General features: G+C 33.7%; 1 protein-coding gene across 2 annotated transcripts; it reads left to right on the top strand.

Moving 5' to 3' along the window:
• Positions 1-10901: 10901 nt before the first annotated feature.
• On the top strand, positions 10902-16703 carry LOC131033058 (cysteine-rich receptor-like protein kinase 44). 2 transcript variants are annotated; one of them, XM_059207718.1, is made up of 7 exons: positions 10909-11833; positions 11957-12094; positions 14970-15109; positions 15260-15470; positions 15645-15879; positions 15966-16116; positions 16203-16703. In XM_059207718.1, the coding sequence occupies exons 1-7, from the start codon at positions 11062-11064 to the stop codon at positions 16545-16547; spliced, it is 1992 nt and encodes a 663-aa protein (XP_059063701.1). In that variant the 5' UTR covers positions 10909-11061; the 3' UTR covers positions 16548-16703. The 2 variants fall into 2 exon arrangements, with proteins under 2 accessions (XP_059063702.1, XP_059063701.1); XM_059207719.1 differs by lacking the exons at positions 14970-15109; positions 15260-15470 and having other exon boundaries at positions 10902-11833.
• The last annotated feature ends 4159 nt before the right edge of the window (positions 16704-20862 follow it).

The raw sequence follows: 20862 nt of genomic DNA, 5'->3' as shown, positions 1-20862 counted from the left end.
TCCTTGTACTTTACCGGAAGTATGAGCATACATACTCCCGCTAAAGTGGGGGCTAAATGTAGCGTCCTAAAATTGCGACACTTGCAATTTCGACTACATTTCGGTCTTCACGATGGTGACGCAACACGCAACCTGAATGGAGACCCCGAAACCTGATTATGACACTGAAAACTGCATTTTCTTGCACCCTGGCCTGAACCTCCTTTGCACCCTGCTGTCCCGGGAGGTGGGACTAGAGCGCCCAGCGCCCTGGTCCTCCAGGACCATGGCGCCCAGTGCCCTGGTCCTCCAGGACCATGGCGCCCAGTGCCTTGGTCCTTGGGTCCTATTTTGGGCCCGGTCTCTTTTGGACTTCGGGTCTTTATGTTTGCAAATTGGAAAATTATCTTTCCTGGTCGGCCTAAGGTTGGGAAAATCAGTCTATCAGCCCTAAATGACAAGTATATAAACTATATTTTCCTCTCTCATTTGGATAGATACATACATGAGGTAAAAAGCGTGGAAACTATATTCAAGCATTCAAGCATTCAAGCATTCAAGCATTCAAGCATTCAAGCATTCAAGCATTCAAGCATTCCTTCAAGCAATTGATCATTTTAAGTCTCCATTCAAGGCTAAGTGTTGCATTCAAGACAAGGATTCAACCATTGAAGAGGAGATCACTTACAACATACTACTACAACATACAACATACAACATCTATACCTTCGCACATAAGGATACAAACATCCTTACAACAAGGTATTAGTACTTGTTTTACATTACATTTACAGCATTGCTCATTTCTTGGTCAATTCCAAAACCGGGGTTTGACCTAAAGGCAAACCCCTAATCCCTAACCCCCCAATCGTCTTCGCTTTTCTGTGTGTAGGTTGCAGGTACGCGGCTGAAATTGAAGATCTGGAATCCTTGTGTAGAGACGAACAGATCCCCCTTCGTTTCGCAGATTTTTCGGAGGACCGTGGCGCTCGGGCGCCATCATCCCGGCAACTTTCGCTCAAATTTGCAGGACAGCGCCGTATCGACATTTTACTGCTAATTCCAGGTCCGCAGCTTCATACTGTATTCCTATCTCATTTTAGAAGCGAATCTTTCTCACTTTCTATGCATTCCTAGCTTAATTCTTCTATGCACATTCTTTACAAAAGAGGGTAGCCTTGCTGTCATAACCCTTGAAACTCATTTAGCATCCAATCTTGCATTGCGTGGGATTGGATCTTGTGGGTTTCAACCCCTCTTTTGAATGTAAAGTCTCTCCCTTAAGTGAAAACCATCAACCCTAGCGACCTCCCTTCTCTCTCCTTGGAGTTGGAAGAGGGGAGAGCAACTAGGGTTCGATCGCGATTTTTCCGCTTTACAAAGAATACCAACATAACTGACTGTCAACCTGAAAGATTCACTTGTGGATTTCCAAATCATGAATTAATCAAATTGGGGACACACATCAACATCCAAAATACATCTCACACATCCACAACTAAAAATATTACAATTCTAGAGCAATATGGAGTACAAATAAGAATACCAAATAACACGAACAACTAAATATCAACCATAATACCAGACCTCATAAACTAGTGATCAAAACATCATGCAAACCATTGAAACTTCTATTGAATCAACTAGAGATAAATATCTCAAAACCCATTAATTTGTATCAGCTCATCTACAACACACAGGCTAAACCAATTCATTCAATTTGACTACAACACTGGAATACACTGGAGAATATGTTGACATCAATGACAACACATCATTCTAGCAAACTTCTCAGCAATATCCATCAATCTCTAACAAGGTACTAGTGTAGTTTGGAGATAAGTTTGTTAACGAGATTATGGGAAATGCAAATTTAATAAGATAAATTAACAACAATTGACTATCATAGATGTGGAAAGATATGATAATTAAGACTCTATAGTAAGACATGGAAAGGGATAATTTGACGAAAGATTCACATCAAGGATTTTTATTAAATGTGAAATGTCTACTAGTCTAAAATATGATGAATGGTGATAGAAAGAAATAATGATGGATAAACAAAAAATATAGAGGAGGAGACATTGAAAGATATAGAATGTGAGATAGACAAATATCTAGTCTAGATAGAGAAGGAAAGATGCATACAAATAGAGAGGTAGATAGATTGTTGAACTGTATTGTAACTACTGAATGGTAAAAACTAAACCTTGGATGAAGAACTTAGAATCATAAACCTTGATTGACTTTCTAAGTCCAAATTTTAAGACAGTTGGGAACTTTCAAGTAACAACCCTTATGTTATTTTCTTAAGTTGGGGAAATATATGTTTTCAATAGAAATATATACATCAATTGTTTAAGTTGATCCAAAAATTGTAGTAAATTGTTAATATTTGAGAATAGAAGTCTTCATTGAAGCAAAAATCAAAGGAGTTGGGTTCATTTATATCAAGAAAAAGTTTTCTTCAACTTGAAAAAGTCCCATGAACTTTGTGTGATTAAATTTGAATAAGTCAAAAAGAGAAAATATAATGAAAATTTTCATGTAGAAGGTAAAGTTAATAGAATAAGTATTCTAAAAATATTATGAATTCAAGAATAGCTTAATATAAAATAGTAATTAGTAAAATTATTTTGTATATTTTATTGAATACTCAATAAATATATATAGATAATTTTAGATAAGTAATTGTATCAAATAAATTTTGCAATAATTTTAAATGTACAATGTTTGGTCAACAAAATTGCTCATAAATGTTTGTTTGTTTTTTTGTAATTAAATCGCTGGAAGGGCCAAGATCCATTATATTAAATAAAAGATTAACAGAGTCCAAGAAGTTTGACAAAACCATGAAATATAAGAGAAATCATATGATGGTATGATGAATCAATAAGGATCCAGTCAACTACTGAGAGGGGGGAGGTGAATCAGTAGATTAAAAAAAACTGTATAGACTTTCACCAAACTCAAAATAAACCTCTCAAAGAAAACTCTAAACTGACTGGTTTAAACACTGAACTTTAAATGCAATATTACTGACAAGTTAAATCGGTTGACTGTCATAACAGAATAACAGTAAAACAACTCTAAAACTCTCAAAACCTTTTAACCAAAATATCTAAATACTTTACTGAGCAAAGTAAAAGCTCATTTCAGATTGTTGTCGATCATTATATCATATCTAAGTGGATTTAGTTGTTAAGCAAATATATCAAACATAACCACAAAAATATTCACCACTTGACACAATGATTTTTGATGTGGAAACCCAAATCGGAAAAACCTCAGTGGGGATGAATACCCACAAGTATTATGAACTCTTATGAAGTTCACCCTATTAGGAGCCTAGCCTATTAAAGCTTTACAAAAAGTCATGTTAAGAACAGACCATGTTAGGGACGACCCGGTTAAGGGATTGACTATAATGCCCTATTAGAAGCAATACCCTGTTAGGAGTAACCTTGGTAGAGGATTTGAAATCCAAGCTAATCGACCACCTGGTTAGACGATTTAGATAACACTAAGCTTGTTAGAGCTTACTCGGTTAGGGGATTTGACTGTTGTAATTGTTAGAAAACAACAGGGATTTGTTGATCTATTTGAATAGCACTACACTTTCTGTTTCAGATCCTTTTCATGCTCTTATCTTCCTTTACACATACTACAGATACATCTCCTAGTTCAGCAACTAATCACTCTTACATTCAACCAAAAATTGCCAACACTACAACAAAACAACTCATCAACCTTATAAACAAAACAATAGGTCAGTAACACATCAAAAACCTAATTATCTCATAGAGATTACAAACAAATCAATTCAAGTATGACCATTGGATTACATAACAATCACTACACATCATTCAAGCTAACCTCAACCGCTCCTTGATCACCGCTTCATCGAACATTGTAACTCATCACGTGGTTTCCATTACATGCAATGAACTTTCTCATTCCCAAGATAAAAAGCGTTATATCTCTGCACCAAAAACCATTTGAAACTCTTCTCATACAACATGCATACATGTCATAGTCATTACCGCTCACCATTAGATCATAAACCAATACAACCGATTCACCAAACTTCATTGGTTAGGGTTTAGCATATCAACAAGTAGGGTTTACCGATTCATCTCTCCATTTCATAAGCAATACCAGTTTCCTCACCAACTCACTTACCGGTTGCAGTTCCCTTTACTATCTCTTCCTACCGATTGCAAAACAATTTATAATAATATTATTACAACATCATTACCGGTTAATTGACATCAATGACAACATAACATTTCATTAATGCAATCTTCATGCAAAATGCCAACAATCTCCCCCTTTGGCATTGATGGCAATACAAGTATCAATACCCTTGATTGTGATGATGTGTATAGGAATCTTGGTTTACATTTTACCACAATTATACAATTCTCCTCATAGTCTTTTAGTTCTTCTCCCCCTTTGACAGCAATGCCAAAGTGAAAGTAAAACATGCAATATCAAACTTCATTGTTCAGCATCATCAACCTGCAACTTGATGCTCCCCCTATGGAATAACTTCCACTCCATGAATCCTAAAGTAAAATTCTCCAAGTAGCTTTGAGACTGATGTATTCCAAATCATTCTCAATTGACTTCATGTAGGGGTACAACCCCTAGCTGACTTCTAAGATACTCAAAAGTAGCCTTGGGCAGAGGTTTAGTAAAGATATATGCAATCTTCTCCTTGGTAGAAACATGCTCCAATATCACATCTTTACTCTGCACTTTTTCTCTCAAGAAATGAAACTTCAATTCAATATGCTTGGTTCTAGCATGCATCACTGGGCTTTTTAAAATATTTATGGCACTGGTGTTGTCGCATAAGATCTTTACTGGCTCTATAAACTTTAGCTTGAATCCTTCCAAAATGTGTTTCATCCAGATAGCCTGGGTACAGTTCATATAAGCTACAACATACTCAACTTTGGTAGTAGACTGAGATATACAACTCTGCTTCTTGCTACTCCAAGATACAAGTCTTTCTCCAAGAAAGAATGCACCACCGGTTGTGCTCTTCCTATAATCAACATTACCTGCCCAATTTGCATCCGTATAAACCTTCAAATCAAATTTACCTGCATACGGATACCATAAACCTTAGTCAATAGTACCTTTCAAATATCTGAATATTCTCTTGGTTGCTATCAAATGTGTTTCTTTTTTATTCTTCTGAAAGCTAGAAACTAGACTAGCTACATGAGCAATATCTAGACTGTTGTGAACAACATAATGGAATTTTCCTATCATTGACCTGTGCTCCTTTTCATCAACAAATGCGGCTTCATCCTCCTTAGACAATTTACAACATGTAACCATTGGTGTCCCAACTGGTTTACAGTCACTCATTTCAAATATCTTCAATACCCGTTTCACATACTTAGACTGTGTGATAAAAATACCACTCTTCATCTTCTGAATTTGCAAACCTATGAAGAATTTTATCTCTCCCACTAGAGACATTTCAAATTCATTTTTCATCTCATTTGCAAATTCATCACTCATGTCATCATTTCCTCCAAATATGATATCATCTACAAACACTTCACTAACCAGTATCTTATCTCCTTTAGATTTGAGATATATGTTTTTGTCTTCACTGGTTCTCTAAAAACCTATCTTCAATAGGTGTGAATGTAACCTTTCATACCATGCTCTCGATGCTTGTTTCAAACCATATATTGTCATGTGCAATTTATACACCATATCCTTTGCATCAGTCAAAGCATAACCATCTCGTTACTCAATGTATACTTCTTCTTCCAATATTCTATTTAGAAATGCTCACTTCACATCCATCTGATATACTTTGAATTCCTTATGTGTTGCAAAAGCAATTAAAGTCCTAACACCTTCCAGTCTAGAAACTGTTGCAAAAGTCTCACCATAGTCTTCTCCTTCTTTCTGTGCATAACCTTTGCATACCAATCTAGCTTTGTTTCGGACTACTACTCCATCTTCATTCAGTTTATTCCTGAATACCCATTTAGTACCTATCACATTTTTATTCACCGGTCTGGGTACTAGGGTCCATGTGTTGTTCTTCTCAATTTGATCAAGCTCCTCCTCCATAGCTTTGATCCAGTGATCATCTCCAAATGCTTCCTTAGTAGTTCTAGGCTCAATAGTGGAAATCATGCAAGAATCCTCTCTAATTCTTCTTTTGGTTAACACTCCAGCATCCTTATCTCCAATAATCTGGTTAGGATTGTGATTGAGTCTCACATACCTTGGAATAATATGATCAATATCTTCAGGTTCTTCTTCTTCATTATCATCATCTTCTTCTGAATCTACCTGTTTCGGTTGAACTGGTACTATAGCATTCTCTTTACCAGTTTCAGGTTTCACCAGTTCTTGTTCCAAAAATAGAATGCAAGGATCTTCTTCCTTTTTCTCCACATTGGTTTCCCGTGGGACTTCAGGATACTTATCCACTCGAATATCAGCACTTTCAATGATTCTTTGTGTTCGGTTGTTGTAACATTTGTAGGCCTTACTCTTGGTGGAGTAACCAAGAAATATGTTTTCATCACTTTTAGCCTCAAACTTGCTAACATAGTCACCTTTCTTAATAAAATATTTACTATAGAAAATATTAAAATAACTGACATTAGGTGATCTACCATACCAGTATTTATAAGGAATTTTATCCTTACCTCTTTTTTCCAGTATCTAGTTCATAGTGTAGACAGTTGTGCTGACAGCTTCTCTCCAGAAAGTTTTTGCTACACCTCCTTGTATCAACATTGTTCTAGTAACTTCAACAACTGAACGGTTGTTCCTATCTACAATATCATTCTGTTGTGGTGTCCTTGGTGTAGAATGCTGGGCCTTTTGATATTATTTTCTTCACAATATCTAGTGAATTCCTTAGAAATGAATTCACCACCTTGATCAGTCCTCAGATACTTTATCTTCTTACCACTTTCCTTTTCAGCTAAGGCCCTGAATGCCTTGAACTTACCAAAAGCTTCTGACTTATCCTTTAGGAATGTGACCCACATCATTCTTGAGCAATCATCAGTGAAGATCATAAAATATATGTCACCTTGAATACTTTTAGTCCTTATGGGTCCACAAAGATCTATATGAACTAGATCTAACAAATGGTCTGCTGAAAAGGATTTTCTCTTAAAATTTGAGGATGTCATCTTTCCCAACTGACATTCTTTACACAGAGCATTAATCGGTTTGTCCAACTGAGGCGAACCTCTCACTGACTTGGACTTACTCACTTTGACAATGTTATCAAAATTTATGTGACAAAATCTCCTATGCCAAAGCCAACTATCATCTATTTTAGCAATTAAACAGTTGTTGACTTTAGGATTCAGGTGAAACAAGTTACCTTTAGTCTGCTTGTCAATTGCAATTAGTTCACCTTTTCTCCCATAGATTTTGCACATTCCATTCTTAAATTCCAATGGATAACCTATGTCATTGAGTTGTTCAACACTTAAAAGATTGTGCTTTAATCCTTCAACCCAGTAGACATCATTTGCACTGCTTTTTCCATTAAGAGAAATAGTTCCCTTTCCTTTTACCATGCAGGGTGAGTCATTTCCAAATCTCACAACTCCTCCATCAAATTCCTTCAAAGTAAGAAATTTACTCGGGTCATCAGTCATGTGGTGTAAACAACCACTATCAATGATCCAATCATCAAAATTATCCATGCAAGAAACTAATGCCTTCTGATCATATGTCTCCTCTTTAATGGCTACAAAAACAATGTCTTCATTAGCATCTCCCTCATATTCCTCATCAGTGATACCACCAATAACTACAATGAGACAATCTCTTTTGCCTTTTCCTTTGTGCTTCTTGAACTTCTCACGCATGTACTCATTGTCACCATTAGGACAGTTAGTTGCAATGTGTCCAATCTTGTTACATGCAAAGTATTTCAAAGGTAATTTTACCTCTTTACTTACTGGTACCTCTGGGCAACCGCTTGGCCAATAATGCTTCAAGCTCAACCAGACTGTCTTCATCATCAACTTCTCTATTGGATCTAGATTCATAACTGTGACTGACATCTCTACTTTTCCTCATAGATGTGTTAGAAACTGAAGCTTTAAATGCATATTCATATTTCTAAACACTACCATCATAACCATTTACTTCAAATGCAGTAAGCTTGCCAATGATGGAGTCAAGGGTTACCTTAGTTTTATCAATAGACTTTAGCTCCTGAATGGTTGCAATTCGGATAGCGTAGACCGGTAGTAGGGTTCTCAACACCTTACTAGCCACTATGGCATATTCCACTTTACCACCAGCACTCTTGATCTCACCAACTATCTCTTTGATCCTCTGACCATACTGTTGTATATTCTCACCTTCAGCCATCTGCATGTCATCAAATTTTCCTCTCAGACTCTCTTCTTTGGCAATCTTCACATGCTCATCACTGCTATAGATCTCTTCAAGTTTCTTCCATACCTCATAAGCAGTCTCTAGACCATGGACATCAACATACTCTGCATCAGACAAAGAACTGATAATGGCCTCCAATGCTTGATTATTTTCTTGTTGCTCTTTCTTCTAATCATCAGTCATAATCCCACTAGGTGCAACATATTGAGTGCCAACATGTTCCCAGTATTGACTTCCTAGACTCTTGATATAGATTTTCATTCTATCACTCCATATCCTATAGTCTTCTCTATTAAACTTTGGACCTTCTTTCTTCATCATGTTCTTCAAGGTCTTTACCTCAAGTTGTTAGGCTTAGATCTTAGAGGACTTGAAATACTCTGATACAAATTGATGGTATGATGAATCAATAAGGATCCGGTCAACTACTGAGAAGGGGGGTGAATCAGTAGATAAAAAAAAACTATATAGACTTTCACCAAGCTCAAAATCAACCTCTCAAAAAATTCTCTAAACTGACTGGTTTAAACATTGAACTTCAAATGCAGTATTACTAACAAGTTAAACCGGTTGACTGTTATAACAAAATAATAGTAAAACGACTCTAAAACTCTCAAAACCTTTTAACCAAAATATCTAAATACTTTACTGACCAAAGTAAAAGCCCATTTCAGATTGTTGTCGATCATCATATCATATCTAAGTGGATTTAGTTGTTAAGCAAATATATCAAACATAACCACAAAAACATTCACCACTTGACACAATGATTTTGACGTGGAAACCCAAATGAGAAAAACCATGGTGGGGATGAATACCCACATGTGTTCTGAACTCTTCTGAAGTTCACCCTATTAGGAGCCTAGCCTATTAAAGCTTTACAAATAGTCCTGTTAAGAACAAATCACGTTAGGGACCACCCAGTTAAGGGATTGACTATAATGCCCTATTAGAAGCAATACCCTGTTAGGAGTAACCTTGGTAGAGGATTTGAAATCCAAACTAATGGACCACCTAGTTAGAAGATCTAGATAACACTAAGCTTGTTAGAGCTTACCCGGTTAGGGGATTTGACTGTTGTAATTGTTAGAAAACAACAAGGGTTTGTTGATCTGCTTGAATAGCACTACACTTTCTTGTTCAGATCCTTTTCATGCTCCTATCTGGCTTTACACTTACTGCAGAGATATCTCCTGGTTCAGCAACCAATCACTCTTACATTCAAGCAAAAATTGCCAACACTACAAGAAAACAACTCATCGACCTTATTAACAAAACAATAGGTCGGTAACACATCACAAACCTAATTATCTCATAGAGATTACAAACAAATCGGTTCAAGTATAAGTTTTGTTGGATTACATAACAATCACTGCACATCATTCAAGATAACCTCGACTACTCCTTGATCACTGCTTCATCGAACACTGCAACTCATCATGCGGTTTCCATTACATGCACTGAACTTGCTCATTCCCAAGACAAAAATCGTTATCTTGCCACGTCAAAAACCATTTGAAACTCTTCTCATACAACATGCATACGTGTCATAATCATTACTGCTCACCATTAGATCATAAACCAATACAACCGATTCACCAAACTTCATCGGTTAGGGTTTAGCATATCAACAGGTAGGGTTTATCGATTCATCTCTCCATTTCATAAGCAATACTAGTTTCCTCCACAAACTCACTTACCGGTTGCAATTCCCTTTACTATCTCTTCCTACCGGTTGCAAAACAATATTATAATAATATTATTACAACATCATTACTGACATCAATGACAACATAACATTTCATTAATGCAATATTCATTTAAATGCCAACATCCTAGACTACAACAGACTCTAAAGATCAAAGGCAGAAGGATGCCAAGCCAAAAGGATCCAACCACATCAAAAATGGATCAACAGACAACCAAAGCCAGTTTAGATTTAAATTACACCCTAAGAACCTAACCACAAACATTTCATCAATAAAAATCAACAAAAAAAACTGATTGTCCACCAACCAGTCCCTATTCATCTTTTGATGCCACCTCTGGAACAATGCCCTCGACCTATATGGTCCATTGGAGCCCCTCGAAACGGACGTAGGTTTCGATCCAATCTGGGTCTTTATTGGTCTCCATCTTCCTCCAATTCATATATATATATATTATTTAAAATACATAAATTATAATATCTTATCAAATCTGAAACCAATGTGAATGTGAAATAATCTCTATAAATACAAACCAAAGACAAAAACAATAAAAATTCTGCATTCTAAAATAGTTATTTTGTACAACATAGTCAATTTTTCAATGATTTTGTTTTAATTAATTGTACCTACACATAATTCTTATAAATCACAGCTTGAGTATTAAAATGACATTTTTTGTCCCATAAAATTTCGTGTGTGAAAACATTCTCATTCTTTCTCCGTGGCGTGCTACTTGTTCTACGCTTTCCACACATCATGCTTGGAGCAAAAACAGAACTTCCTATCAAATTTCCTTTACCGTATTGAACAAAATATTCCTTCAGGACTTGACGATAGCGATACGGTTGTTTGGCTTTACAGGCCTGACTTACAGATTGATTGATTCCTCACTGTATTGATAAAGTTGTTTGCCATTATCTCTCATCTATCCTGCAAAAACAGGTGGAGCAACACAAACATGAACATCAGGAGACCCACCACTTGTTTCTTCTTTCTCTGCATCATCATCGTCTTCTCCAATACCCATCTACGCCCATGCAAGGCAGCAAAAAGCGTTTGCAATGGCGCCCATTACACAAACGGTAGTAAAGTGGAGAGAAATATCAATACAGTGGTTAATCATCTTGTTCAACACACATCCTCCTCAGGGGGTTTCAACACTACAGTGGAAGGTCAAGATCAGGATCAGATTTTTGGGCTCCTCCAATGCAGAGGAGACACCACAGGGAAAGAATGTGAGGCTTGTTCAATGGAGGCAAACAGAACAATTCGACAACAGTGTGGGAATTCTCTAGGCGGTAGAGTTTGGCTTGAAAAGTGCTACTTGCGCTTTGAGCACAACAACTTCCTTGGAGATCTGGACACTACCTCCTATCTAGTCCAAAGCAATCTTCTCAACTCCACAGATCCTGAAGCTTTTGGCTCCGCAGTTAAGGCTCTTATGTCCGATTTGTCAGTTGAAGTGACTGCATCATCTAATCTCTATTCTTCTAATTGGAGTGGAGATGATTCTTCCTCTACGAAGATTTATGGTCTTGTACAGTGCTGGAGAGACATCTCTGTTGAGGGCTGCGCATCTTGTTTAGACAACGCAATCCGTAATCTGGTGGAGGTGACAAATGGGGCACATAATCTTGGAGGTGTGGTTTACTCTGGAAGTTGTACTGCTCGTTATGATACTTACCCTTTCTTTACACTGTCTTCAAATGGGCAGAACACATCACCGTCAAGTAAGCCCTTGACAACATTCAGTAACATTGCATAGCAGCTGAATTTGGTATTCTTACTATAATTTGAGAATTTACTTTATGTTTCTGACATTGGGTTACACTGAAAATTGATGAGCCATGCAGAAAAGTCTTCAAACAAAATCCCCATCATTGGGGGCTCTCTTGGCGGCTTCCTAATCCTCGTTTTATTAGGAGGGATGTTTGCAGCGCGAAGAAAATTGAAGTCTGCAATATCTGGGAAGAGTACAACTCCCAACCGAGGTATCTTTCAATTGAATCTTTTTACATTGTTCTCTGCAATGCTTTTTGCATGTGTGTTTGTAATGGGTTGTCTATTTTAATTGCATAAGCTTGAGGATAGCATGGATGGGCGGCTGGTTAAAACATTTCGTAAGCAGCCTTAGACAGGTCATTAGTTATTATAGATCTCAAGGATATTCTGTAAAACGGTCTAGAACAGGGCAGAAAAGTATTAAAACAGAACAGCAAACAGTAAAACAGGGCATCATACAAACAGAGTAAATAGTTGATGTTATACTTTTTTAAAATAGGTTTATAAGAAATTTTAGACAATCTTAATTTTTTTAACGTTGGCTAGATCAATATTCATGAGGTATACAAAAGAAGGTAACATTATACTACTATCACTCTTAATTTCACTTCTATCATATTAAACTTTCATCACAATTTTTCTAGTAAATTTATCAGCTAAAATATTAAACAAATTCCTGATCGTAATGAACAGGAATCTTAATATACTTTGTTTTAGGATTGAAAATTGAATTATTTGTGCCAGGCTCAACTAATAGAGCTTGAATCTAACTTACTTTCATATTTCATTTATTAGTCTATATTCTATTTCACATGAAGAAAATGATGTAGCTGTTTATTTCTGCTACATCATTTAATGTGGCCTAATCCAACTTCAAAAGTATAATTACTAGTAGATTTCTTATCATCTATATCAGTACTATAATCTAAATTTGTACAAAGTCAACCAAAGAAATTGAGGACTTATAATCATGATGAATTTATGAACAAATGTATCGTAATTCTTTTGTAACTAGCCAATGAATTTCTTTGGGTTCTTAGATAAATCTAGATACTAAATTGATTGCAAAACAAATATCTAGTATGAAATGGGTTAAATAAACCAAACTATCAACAAGTTATCTATATAAAGTGACATCCACTATCTTAGAAATACACTCTTAGTAAGGTTAATCTCATATTGAAAGTGAGTAGAAGCATACAAGTATTTATACTTTTATAAGAGATTCAAAATATATTTTGATTGTGAGATTTTTTTTCTTTTTGGCTTGAAACTTATCTCATATTTGATTTTTCTTTCTTTTGAAAGAAGATGACCACAAATCTAATTTGTCATCTTACATTCTTTTAACCTTTTACTGCTTAAGCTTAGATTCTTGTTTTCCCTTCTTCCTCTTTAAAAACAAGCCACTTTTCCATATGATTCTTACCTTTACAATACTAGCAAACAATAAATTTTCTTCATTTTTGCTTTTTGTGTCATTACTTTTAAAAATTGCTAAATCGTTTATTACAAAATTTATTATAGTTTTCCTAATTTTTCTTTTCATCGAGATATTTAGAAAATGACGTACTCCCGACTATATATATATATATAAAGAAAGCACATTCTTAATATAAAAGTAACTTAAAAAATTAAGCAAAAGATTCTTTAGAGTTCTAGTATTTATTTGAATAAGTATTTTCTTTGATTCTTCAAATTTTCAAAGTTGGGGACTTTCAACCATGGCAATCAACTCAAAACCATTTTGTCATATTTATCACTTATTTTATCTAGATGGGTAGTTAAGTATATGAGCTCAATCAAATGATTCTAGGTACAAAAATATTATGTGAATCAAAATGTTGAATAAGCTAGTTACAATTGAATTACAATAAAAAGCCTAGTAAAATTCTCTTCATAAAGATTATTGATACCTTATTGATAGAGCACCTAGGCATGCGCATGGGAGGTTTGATATTTATTTCATGTCTTGTCCATAGAAAATACAATAGTCTTCACTATATCACATATGCAAGATGTGAAAATCATCATTATTTCATGGATTTATTGGTCAATAAATTTGGGTATTATCGTGGGCAAAAATAATCATAATAAACATACTTCAAATAATAGAATGTGTCATAACTATTTTGATGTTGGTTTGTATTATCAATGACATAAAAAAAAAAAAAATGCGTAACATCTATCATCCATAAGAATCGTAAAAACTATATGTACATTGCATGTAAATTAATTTATTAGTATTCCCACAATTATATTTTCAATCTTTTCATAAAATAATTTTTTAAATAAAAAATATAATTGATATATTGTTTATTTGTTATAGGGGAAAGGACCCAGTAGTTGTGCACCCTAACTTCGCGCTTCTCAAAATCCTATTTGGAAATTTCAAATCACTCTGATTTTTTTACAGCAGCTTACTTGGCAAGTCCCTTGCTTATAACTAAGGTTTCAGGGCCACATCATCAAATATGATGCCACATCAGCATGTTTTTTGCCAAGGTGCCCAAAACAACCCCCAAAAAAAGTGAGACCAATAGGCGTGCAAAAGAGACCCCAATAGTTGTGCAGCTAACATGGCATCACCTGATTGGTTACTTTTTACAATATTAGTACATTTCTTAACAACTATTGGTACATTTCCTAACAACTGTTGGTACATTTCCTAACAAAAATTGATATTTTTTGTTTCAAACAATAAGTTTTATTTGTTCAATTTTTGGAACAAAAGGTATCAACAACCCTCACAACAATTAGTACATGCTCAACTACTAAGTCCTTTCCCGTATATTGCTTACATTTTATTACATAAAATTGATAAATCTATAACATATATAATTTTTTCTATAAAATTGAAGTTTTGATGTTTGTATTAAGATTTTGCTTTTGTCTTTTCAAAATGAATTAAAACTTAATACCATTAACTACTCAACCTATTACCAGTTACTATTCACATTAACTCATAACTCTCATTCAAACCAGAATATTCCTTAATTGTAGCTCTTTCGTTTTCCTCCTCCGTGAATCACAAGCTATATAATCTAAATAATTTCTTATACAATTGTGGATTTTAATATGTAGGAAATGAGCGCATGCAAAGTGACAACGTAATCAATGAAGATTTTCAAGTAGTATTTAATTTGGAAACATTGGTAGAGGCAACCAGAAATTTCCACGAGGAGAACAAGCTGGGAGAGGGAGGATTTGGCCCTGTATACAAGGTAGCGTAACATTGAATTCATAAACGTGTAATACCAAATGTTAATAATATTTAATCTTCCATATATTTAGATGAGCTCTCTTGGCACATAATCATACATATATGAATAGCCTTTTAAGTTTAAAAATAGACTTTCATTCTGTACTTTCAGGGTACTATGCCAGATGGAAGAGAAGTAGCAGTGAAGAAACTGTCTACAAAATCTTCCCAAGGGAACAAAGAATTTTTAAACGAGGTTAAACTCGTTGCGAAAATTCAGCATCGAAATCTTGTGAATCTGCTTGGATGTTGTGTAGAGAGATCAGAAAGGTTGCTTGTTTACGAATACTTAGCCAACAAAAGCCTTGACAAGATACTCTTTCGTGAGTACTCAAATTCTCTACATCACAAAAAGATTTAACACTGATTGTTTTGGTTGACTATCCCACATACAGTTGCAATTAGATAATAAAAATGCATTGAAACATACAATTCCTAGTATAAAAATAAGTGTATTGTTATTTGTTTAAACTTGTTATAGCAAACATGATTTACAGATGCCCAAAGGAGTAAAGAGCTGGATTGGCAGAAGCGTTTAAACATCATAACTGGAGTATCCCGTGGACTTCTTTACTTGCACGAAGATTCTCAGTTGCGAATCATTCATCGGGACATCAAAGCAAGTAATATTTTGTTGGATGAGGAAATGAATCCCAAGATAGCAGACTTTGGCTTAGCAAAATTGTTTCCAAAAAGTCAGACTCATATTAGCACTCGAGTTGCTGGAACATAGTAAGAATTCTATGTTTATATTTTATAAGTTGAACCATATATTCTTAGATAGTTTACATTTAAGTATCTTGATTTCCTCAATGCAGCGGTTATTTGGCACCAGAATATGCCATGCACGGGAAATTATCTTCTAAAGCTGATGTATATAGTTTTGGTGTTGTACTTCTGGAAGTTGTGAGTGGGAGAAAGAATAACAATACCAAACTAGCCACAGAAGATCAAAATCTTTTGTCATTGGTAAGTCGAAATTACACCAGACATGAAATTAGACTTGGTTATTTCTAAGGCCACAATGTTTACGTTGTTACGTTGTTACTATGCAGGCATGGAGATGTTACAGCAGAGGAAATAGTTTAGATGTGATTGATAAAGAGATAATAGACAAGTGCCCTAAAGAGCAATGTATAAGATGTATTCATGTGGGTTTGCTCTGCACACAGGCAGATGCATCACTTCGTCCACCCATGTCAATTGTGTATTCAATGCTTTCAAACACTTCTTTCACTAACTTGCCAAATCCTACAAAGCCCGCTTTTGTAAATGTTACACATGGAGTAACAGGAGGAGATCTATCGCATGGATCTAGAGTAATAAATTCAATATCTATATCATCATCATCTGCACCGTCTGTCAATGATGCTTCCGTCACAGAGTTGCGAGCCAGATAAGCAGCAATAGCTATCAGATAAATCTAGTTGATCTCTATAAACAATTTGATGTAATCTAATTGCTTTTGCATCTATATAGTTTAGAGACATCTCTTTTTGGAAGATTTCTCAATCTTCTTAAATTAAAGAATTTATGTAAAATCCTTATTGAGAATTTTTATTTTTTTGTATTTGTACAAAAGAAAATATATTTGTGGAATTTTTTTGTTTTGGGTTGTATCTTTATATTTATATAAAAGAAAATAATTTTTTTCTCCTTTTTTTTTAATAAATAGATTGATATAATTGTGAATCTTTTTTCTCTATAAAGAAATTAATGTGTTCTATTTTTTTCAGTTTCATAAATTATAATTTCTTTTCCTTTTTTCATTTAAGAGCATTTTAATAGATGTTTCTATTTTGTATTACTTAAGAATTGAAAATATTTAAGATTGCCTTGTATTTCTAAGTGTTTGACCTTGCAATTTTGAATAGTGGCTATGAGAGTTGCATTTTGGTTTAAAAGTAAAATCATTGTTAGGCATGTAGTTGACACCTATAAAGCGTTGCATGTGGATGGAAAGACAAAATTCATTTTTTTATGTAATGTATATATTTGCATTTTCATCCTTACTCTATTACTATCATTGGATTTGCATTGTTGGCAATTGAGGCATGATTGATAGGTCCAAACTACTCAATTTCATCAAAATGTGTAATAAATAATTACTATATCTTTTAGTTGATATTTTCCTCAAGATGCCCCATTTCATTATGAATTAGGTTTCGATCTTTGTTCTTACAACATTACAAACCTACAATCCTTCAAAGTTATTCATGGACTCATAAATAACTAATTCAAGAAATTTTTAATAATGAATTTCATTTAATTCCTAAGGTTTTTTGTTTTTTTTTGTGTGTGTATATACTTTTGGTTGAAGTCTAATTGAGCATCCATAGTTGTTATGTTTAGTTCATATTCATTTCTCTATGCTTTAACACAACATTAATCCCCCACTAATTTTAGGTTCTTAATATTTATTGGTACTTTTAGACTAATATAGTTATATGTCATTCTTATCAATCTTGCTATATTTCAAGTTTCTAGCCATGGATTTGAGTGCTCCTATTGATCTCATAATGTCAATATGGGCTTCTCGATGAAATCTCATCCAAAGGCCTACGCAATTATCTTTTTACATAATGTAATCCTTTCCCTTCATATTGTCCATGTCCTTTTATCCTTCATTTTATCTCTTGGTCTCAAGGTCTACAATAAAGATCATTCTTTCCTCACATATGCTCAACTATGAACTCATTAGGTCCTATCATTATCTCATTAGCCATTGATATATATCCACTTAGACATTGCTTATACACTCAAATGAAAAACAAGATATTTATTCTATCCTCGTACAAATTCAATTTATTTGCACCTAATTAGAGAATTATGCATAATATGAAAATACCAACATCAACTTGGCCTTGAAATGATGATTGATCTAAAGACTTGTCCTCTAATTTGTGTAGCTCAGGTTACATGAGATTATGGTGGGGGTTCGGTGAGCAGAGTCACCGGTTTTGGTTCTCATTTTGATGAGGCCCTTTCTCAGAAGGCTGGATTTTTGGTTGATATGGATTGTGGCTACCATGGATCGTGGCTATTTGTGGGTATGATGGATGACTATGTTTTGCACTGTTTTTGGCTCTTCATCGACTCTTTGTTTTTTTGAGGGCTAGTTTTCTTTCCTAGCCTTTCCTTTTTCTTTCCTTCTCATGGGTTGTTTGTTGAGTCTATTGAGGTGACCCCAACTCCTATTGAGGTGGATTTGTGTTTATCTTTTCTTCCCATGAGTAGATGCAGGGGGAATTTTTGGGTGGTTTCTTTCCTTTGAAGGTCCATGTGGTTTTTTTCTTTTATGGTTCTGGGTTCCATGTAAAAACCCCTATTGAAGAAATTTTATTCAAAACTTGTTTCCCATGTATTTTTTTGTCTTGAATCATTGAGAATATTCTAAAAATATCTTTATTGAAAGTTTAATAAATTTTACTTGAAGGTATTTTCATTTGAATTCCATTGTCAAGTAACAAGTCGTGTAGTCTTCTAGAATTTATTTCTTTGAAATATTATATGAATGAGACATCTTTAAATAATAAGTATTACAAATTATATTTTTTGCAAGTTTGACTCCAAATAGTATGATCATACAAAATCTTGTGTCATGATGACTTCATTTGATTGTTGAAAAATTACCTTGAATTAACCATTTTTTTTAAAATAGGGTGAGCAAAAGCTCAAGGCCCACATAAGGGGCTCCCTCTTGAAGAAATTTTATTCAAAACTTGTTTCTCATGTATTTTTTTGTCTTGAATCTTGAGAATCTTTTTAAAATATCTTCATTCAAACTTTAATAAATTTTACTTGAATTTATTTTCATTTGAATTCTATTTTATTTTCATTTGAATTCTATTATCAAGTGGCAAGTCGTGTAGTCTTCTAGAGCATATTTGTTTGAAATATTATACATTTTTTATTTTTTGTTTCATATTTTACATATTGTTAATGTAGATATACTTTAATTTTGACTCATATCAACTCATAGAAAAGGACATCAATATGAAGGATGGACATACTTAAATAATAATTATTTAAAATTATGATTTTTGCAAGTTTTATTCCAAATACTATGAACATACAAAATCTTGTGTCATGATGACTACATTCTATTGTTGAAAAGTTACCTTGAATTAGCCCTTTTTTTTAAAATAGGGTGAGCAAAAGTTGAAGGGCCGCATAAGGGGGGCCTATTGAAGAAATTTTTTCACATTTTTTTTTTTTGTCTTGAATCATTGAGAATGTTTTTAAAATATCTTCATTCAAAGTTTAATAATTCTTACTTGAAGGTGTTTTCATTTGAATTATATTGTCAAGTGGCAAGTCGTGTAGTCTTTTAGAACTTGTTTCTTTGAAAAATTATAAATTTGTAGTTTTTTAATTCATATTTTATTTATTTTTAATGTAGATAAACTATGATATAGGCACATATCATCTAATAAAAAAGGACACTAATATGAAGGATGGACATACTTAAATAATAATTATTACAAATTATAATTTTTTCAAGTTTTACTCCAAATACTATGATCATACAAAATTACTTGTGTCGTGATGATTTCGTACGATTGTTGATAAATTACCTTGAATTAACCATTTGTTTTTAAAATAGGGTGAGCAAAGTTCAAGGCCACATAAGGGGGGCCTATTGAAGAAATTTTATTCGAAACTTGTTTTCCATGTATTTTTTTTGTCTTGAATAATTGACAAAAAAATTTAAATATCTTCATTCAAAGTTTAATAAATTTTACTTGAAGGTGTTTTCATTTGAATTCTATTGTCAAGTGGCAAGTCATGTAGTCTTCTAGAGCTTGTTTGTTTGAAATATTATAAATTTGTAGTTTTTTGTTTCTTATTTTACTTATTGTTAATTTATATAAACTACGATTTAGACACATATCATCTCATAAAAAAGGCCATCAATATGAAGGATGGACATACTTAGATAATAATTATTACAAATTATAACTTTTGCTAGTTTTATTACAGATACTATGATCACACAAAATCTTGTGTCATGATGACTTCATTCAATCTTGTGTTTTGAAAATAAGGTGAGCAAACGTTCAAGGGCCACATAAGGGGGGCCTATTGAAGAAATTTTATTCAAAACTTGTTTCCCATGTATTTTTTGTCTTGAATCATTGAGAATATTCTAAAAATATCTTTATTGAAAGTTTGATAAATTTTACTTGAAGGTATTTTCATTTGAATTCCATTGTCAAGTAACAAGTCGTGTAGTCTTCTAGAATTTATTTCTTTGAAATATTATATGAATGAGATATTTTTATTCTTTTACATTCACTTTTCTTTAAAAACATACAATAATATTTAATAAATAATAAGTTAAGAACAATATTATCTTTATGCTTATTTAAATAGACAATTCAAAAAATTTAATATAACAATTAATTTAAAATAAATATATTTAAAACATTCAAAACATTTTTTACAAATTGTAAAATAAATCTGCATCAAAGACTTAAAGACTTTGACCTGGAAGGAAGGAAGTGGAAGCAGGTGGAGATATTTGTTTGTTTTCATACGCGTGTATTACGAGTGCCGTATTCCACGCTTAAAGACTTCGACTCTCAAGCTTCTCAATCATAAGTCAATATTCAATGGTCATCTCATCTATAATTTCCTACTACAATCATTAGAGTTTCACGGCAATGTTGATTTGGTCAAATAATACTTAATATTAAATGGAACATAATTTAA

The sequence above is a fragment of the Cryptomeria japonica genome, chromosome 7 (assembly GCF_030272615.1).
Source record: "Cryptomeria japonica chromosome 7, Sugi_1.0, whole genome shotgun sequence".
Taxonomy (NCBI): Eukaryota; Viridiplantae; Streptophyta; class Pinopsida; order Cupressales; family Cupressaceae; genus Cryptomeria; species Cryptomeria japonica.
The sequence above is the reverse complement of the archived record's forward strand: the minus strand, read 5'-3'. Positions and strand labels throughout refer to the sequence as shown.

What these genes read in the sequence shown, in the direction of transcription:
- LOC131033058 (XM_059207718.1), top strand. Translation starts at nt 11,062, where the DNA reads ATGAACATCAGGAGACCCACCACTTGTTTCTTCTTTCTCTGCATCATC. An exon ending in GAGTACAACTCCCAACCGAG is followed by an intron (nt 12,095 to 14,969) that starts GTATCTTTCAAT and finishes TTTAATATGTAG; the next exon opens with GAAATGAGCGCATGCAAAGT. An exon ending in CCTTGACAAGATACTCTTTC is followed by an intron (nt 15,471 to 15,644) that starts GTGAGTACTCAA and finishes CATGATTTACAG; the next exon opens with ATGCCCAAAGGAGTAAAGAG.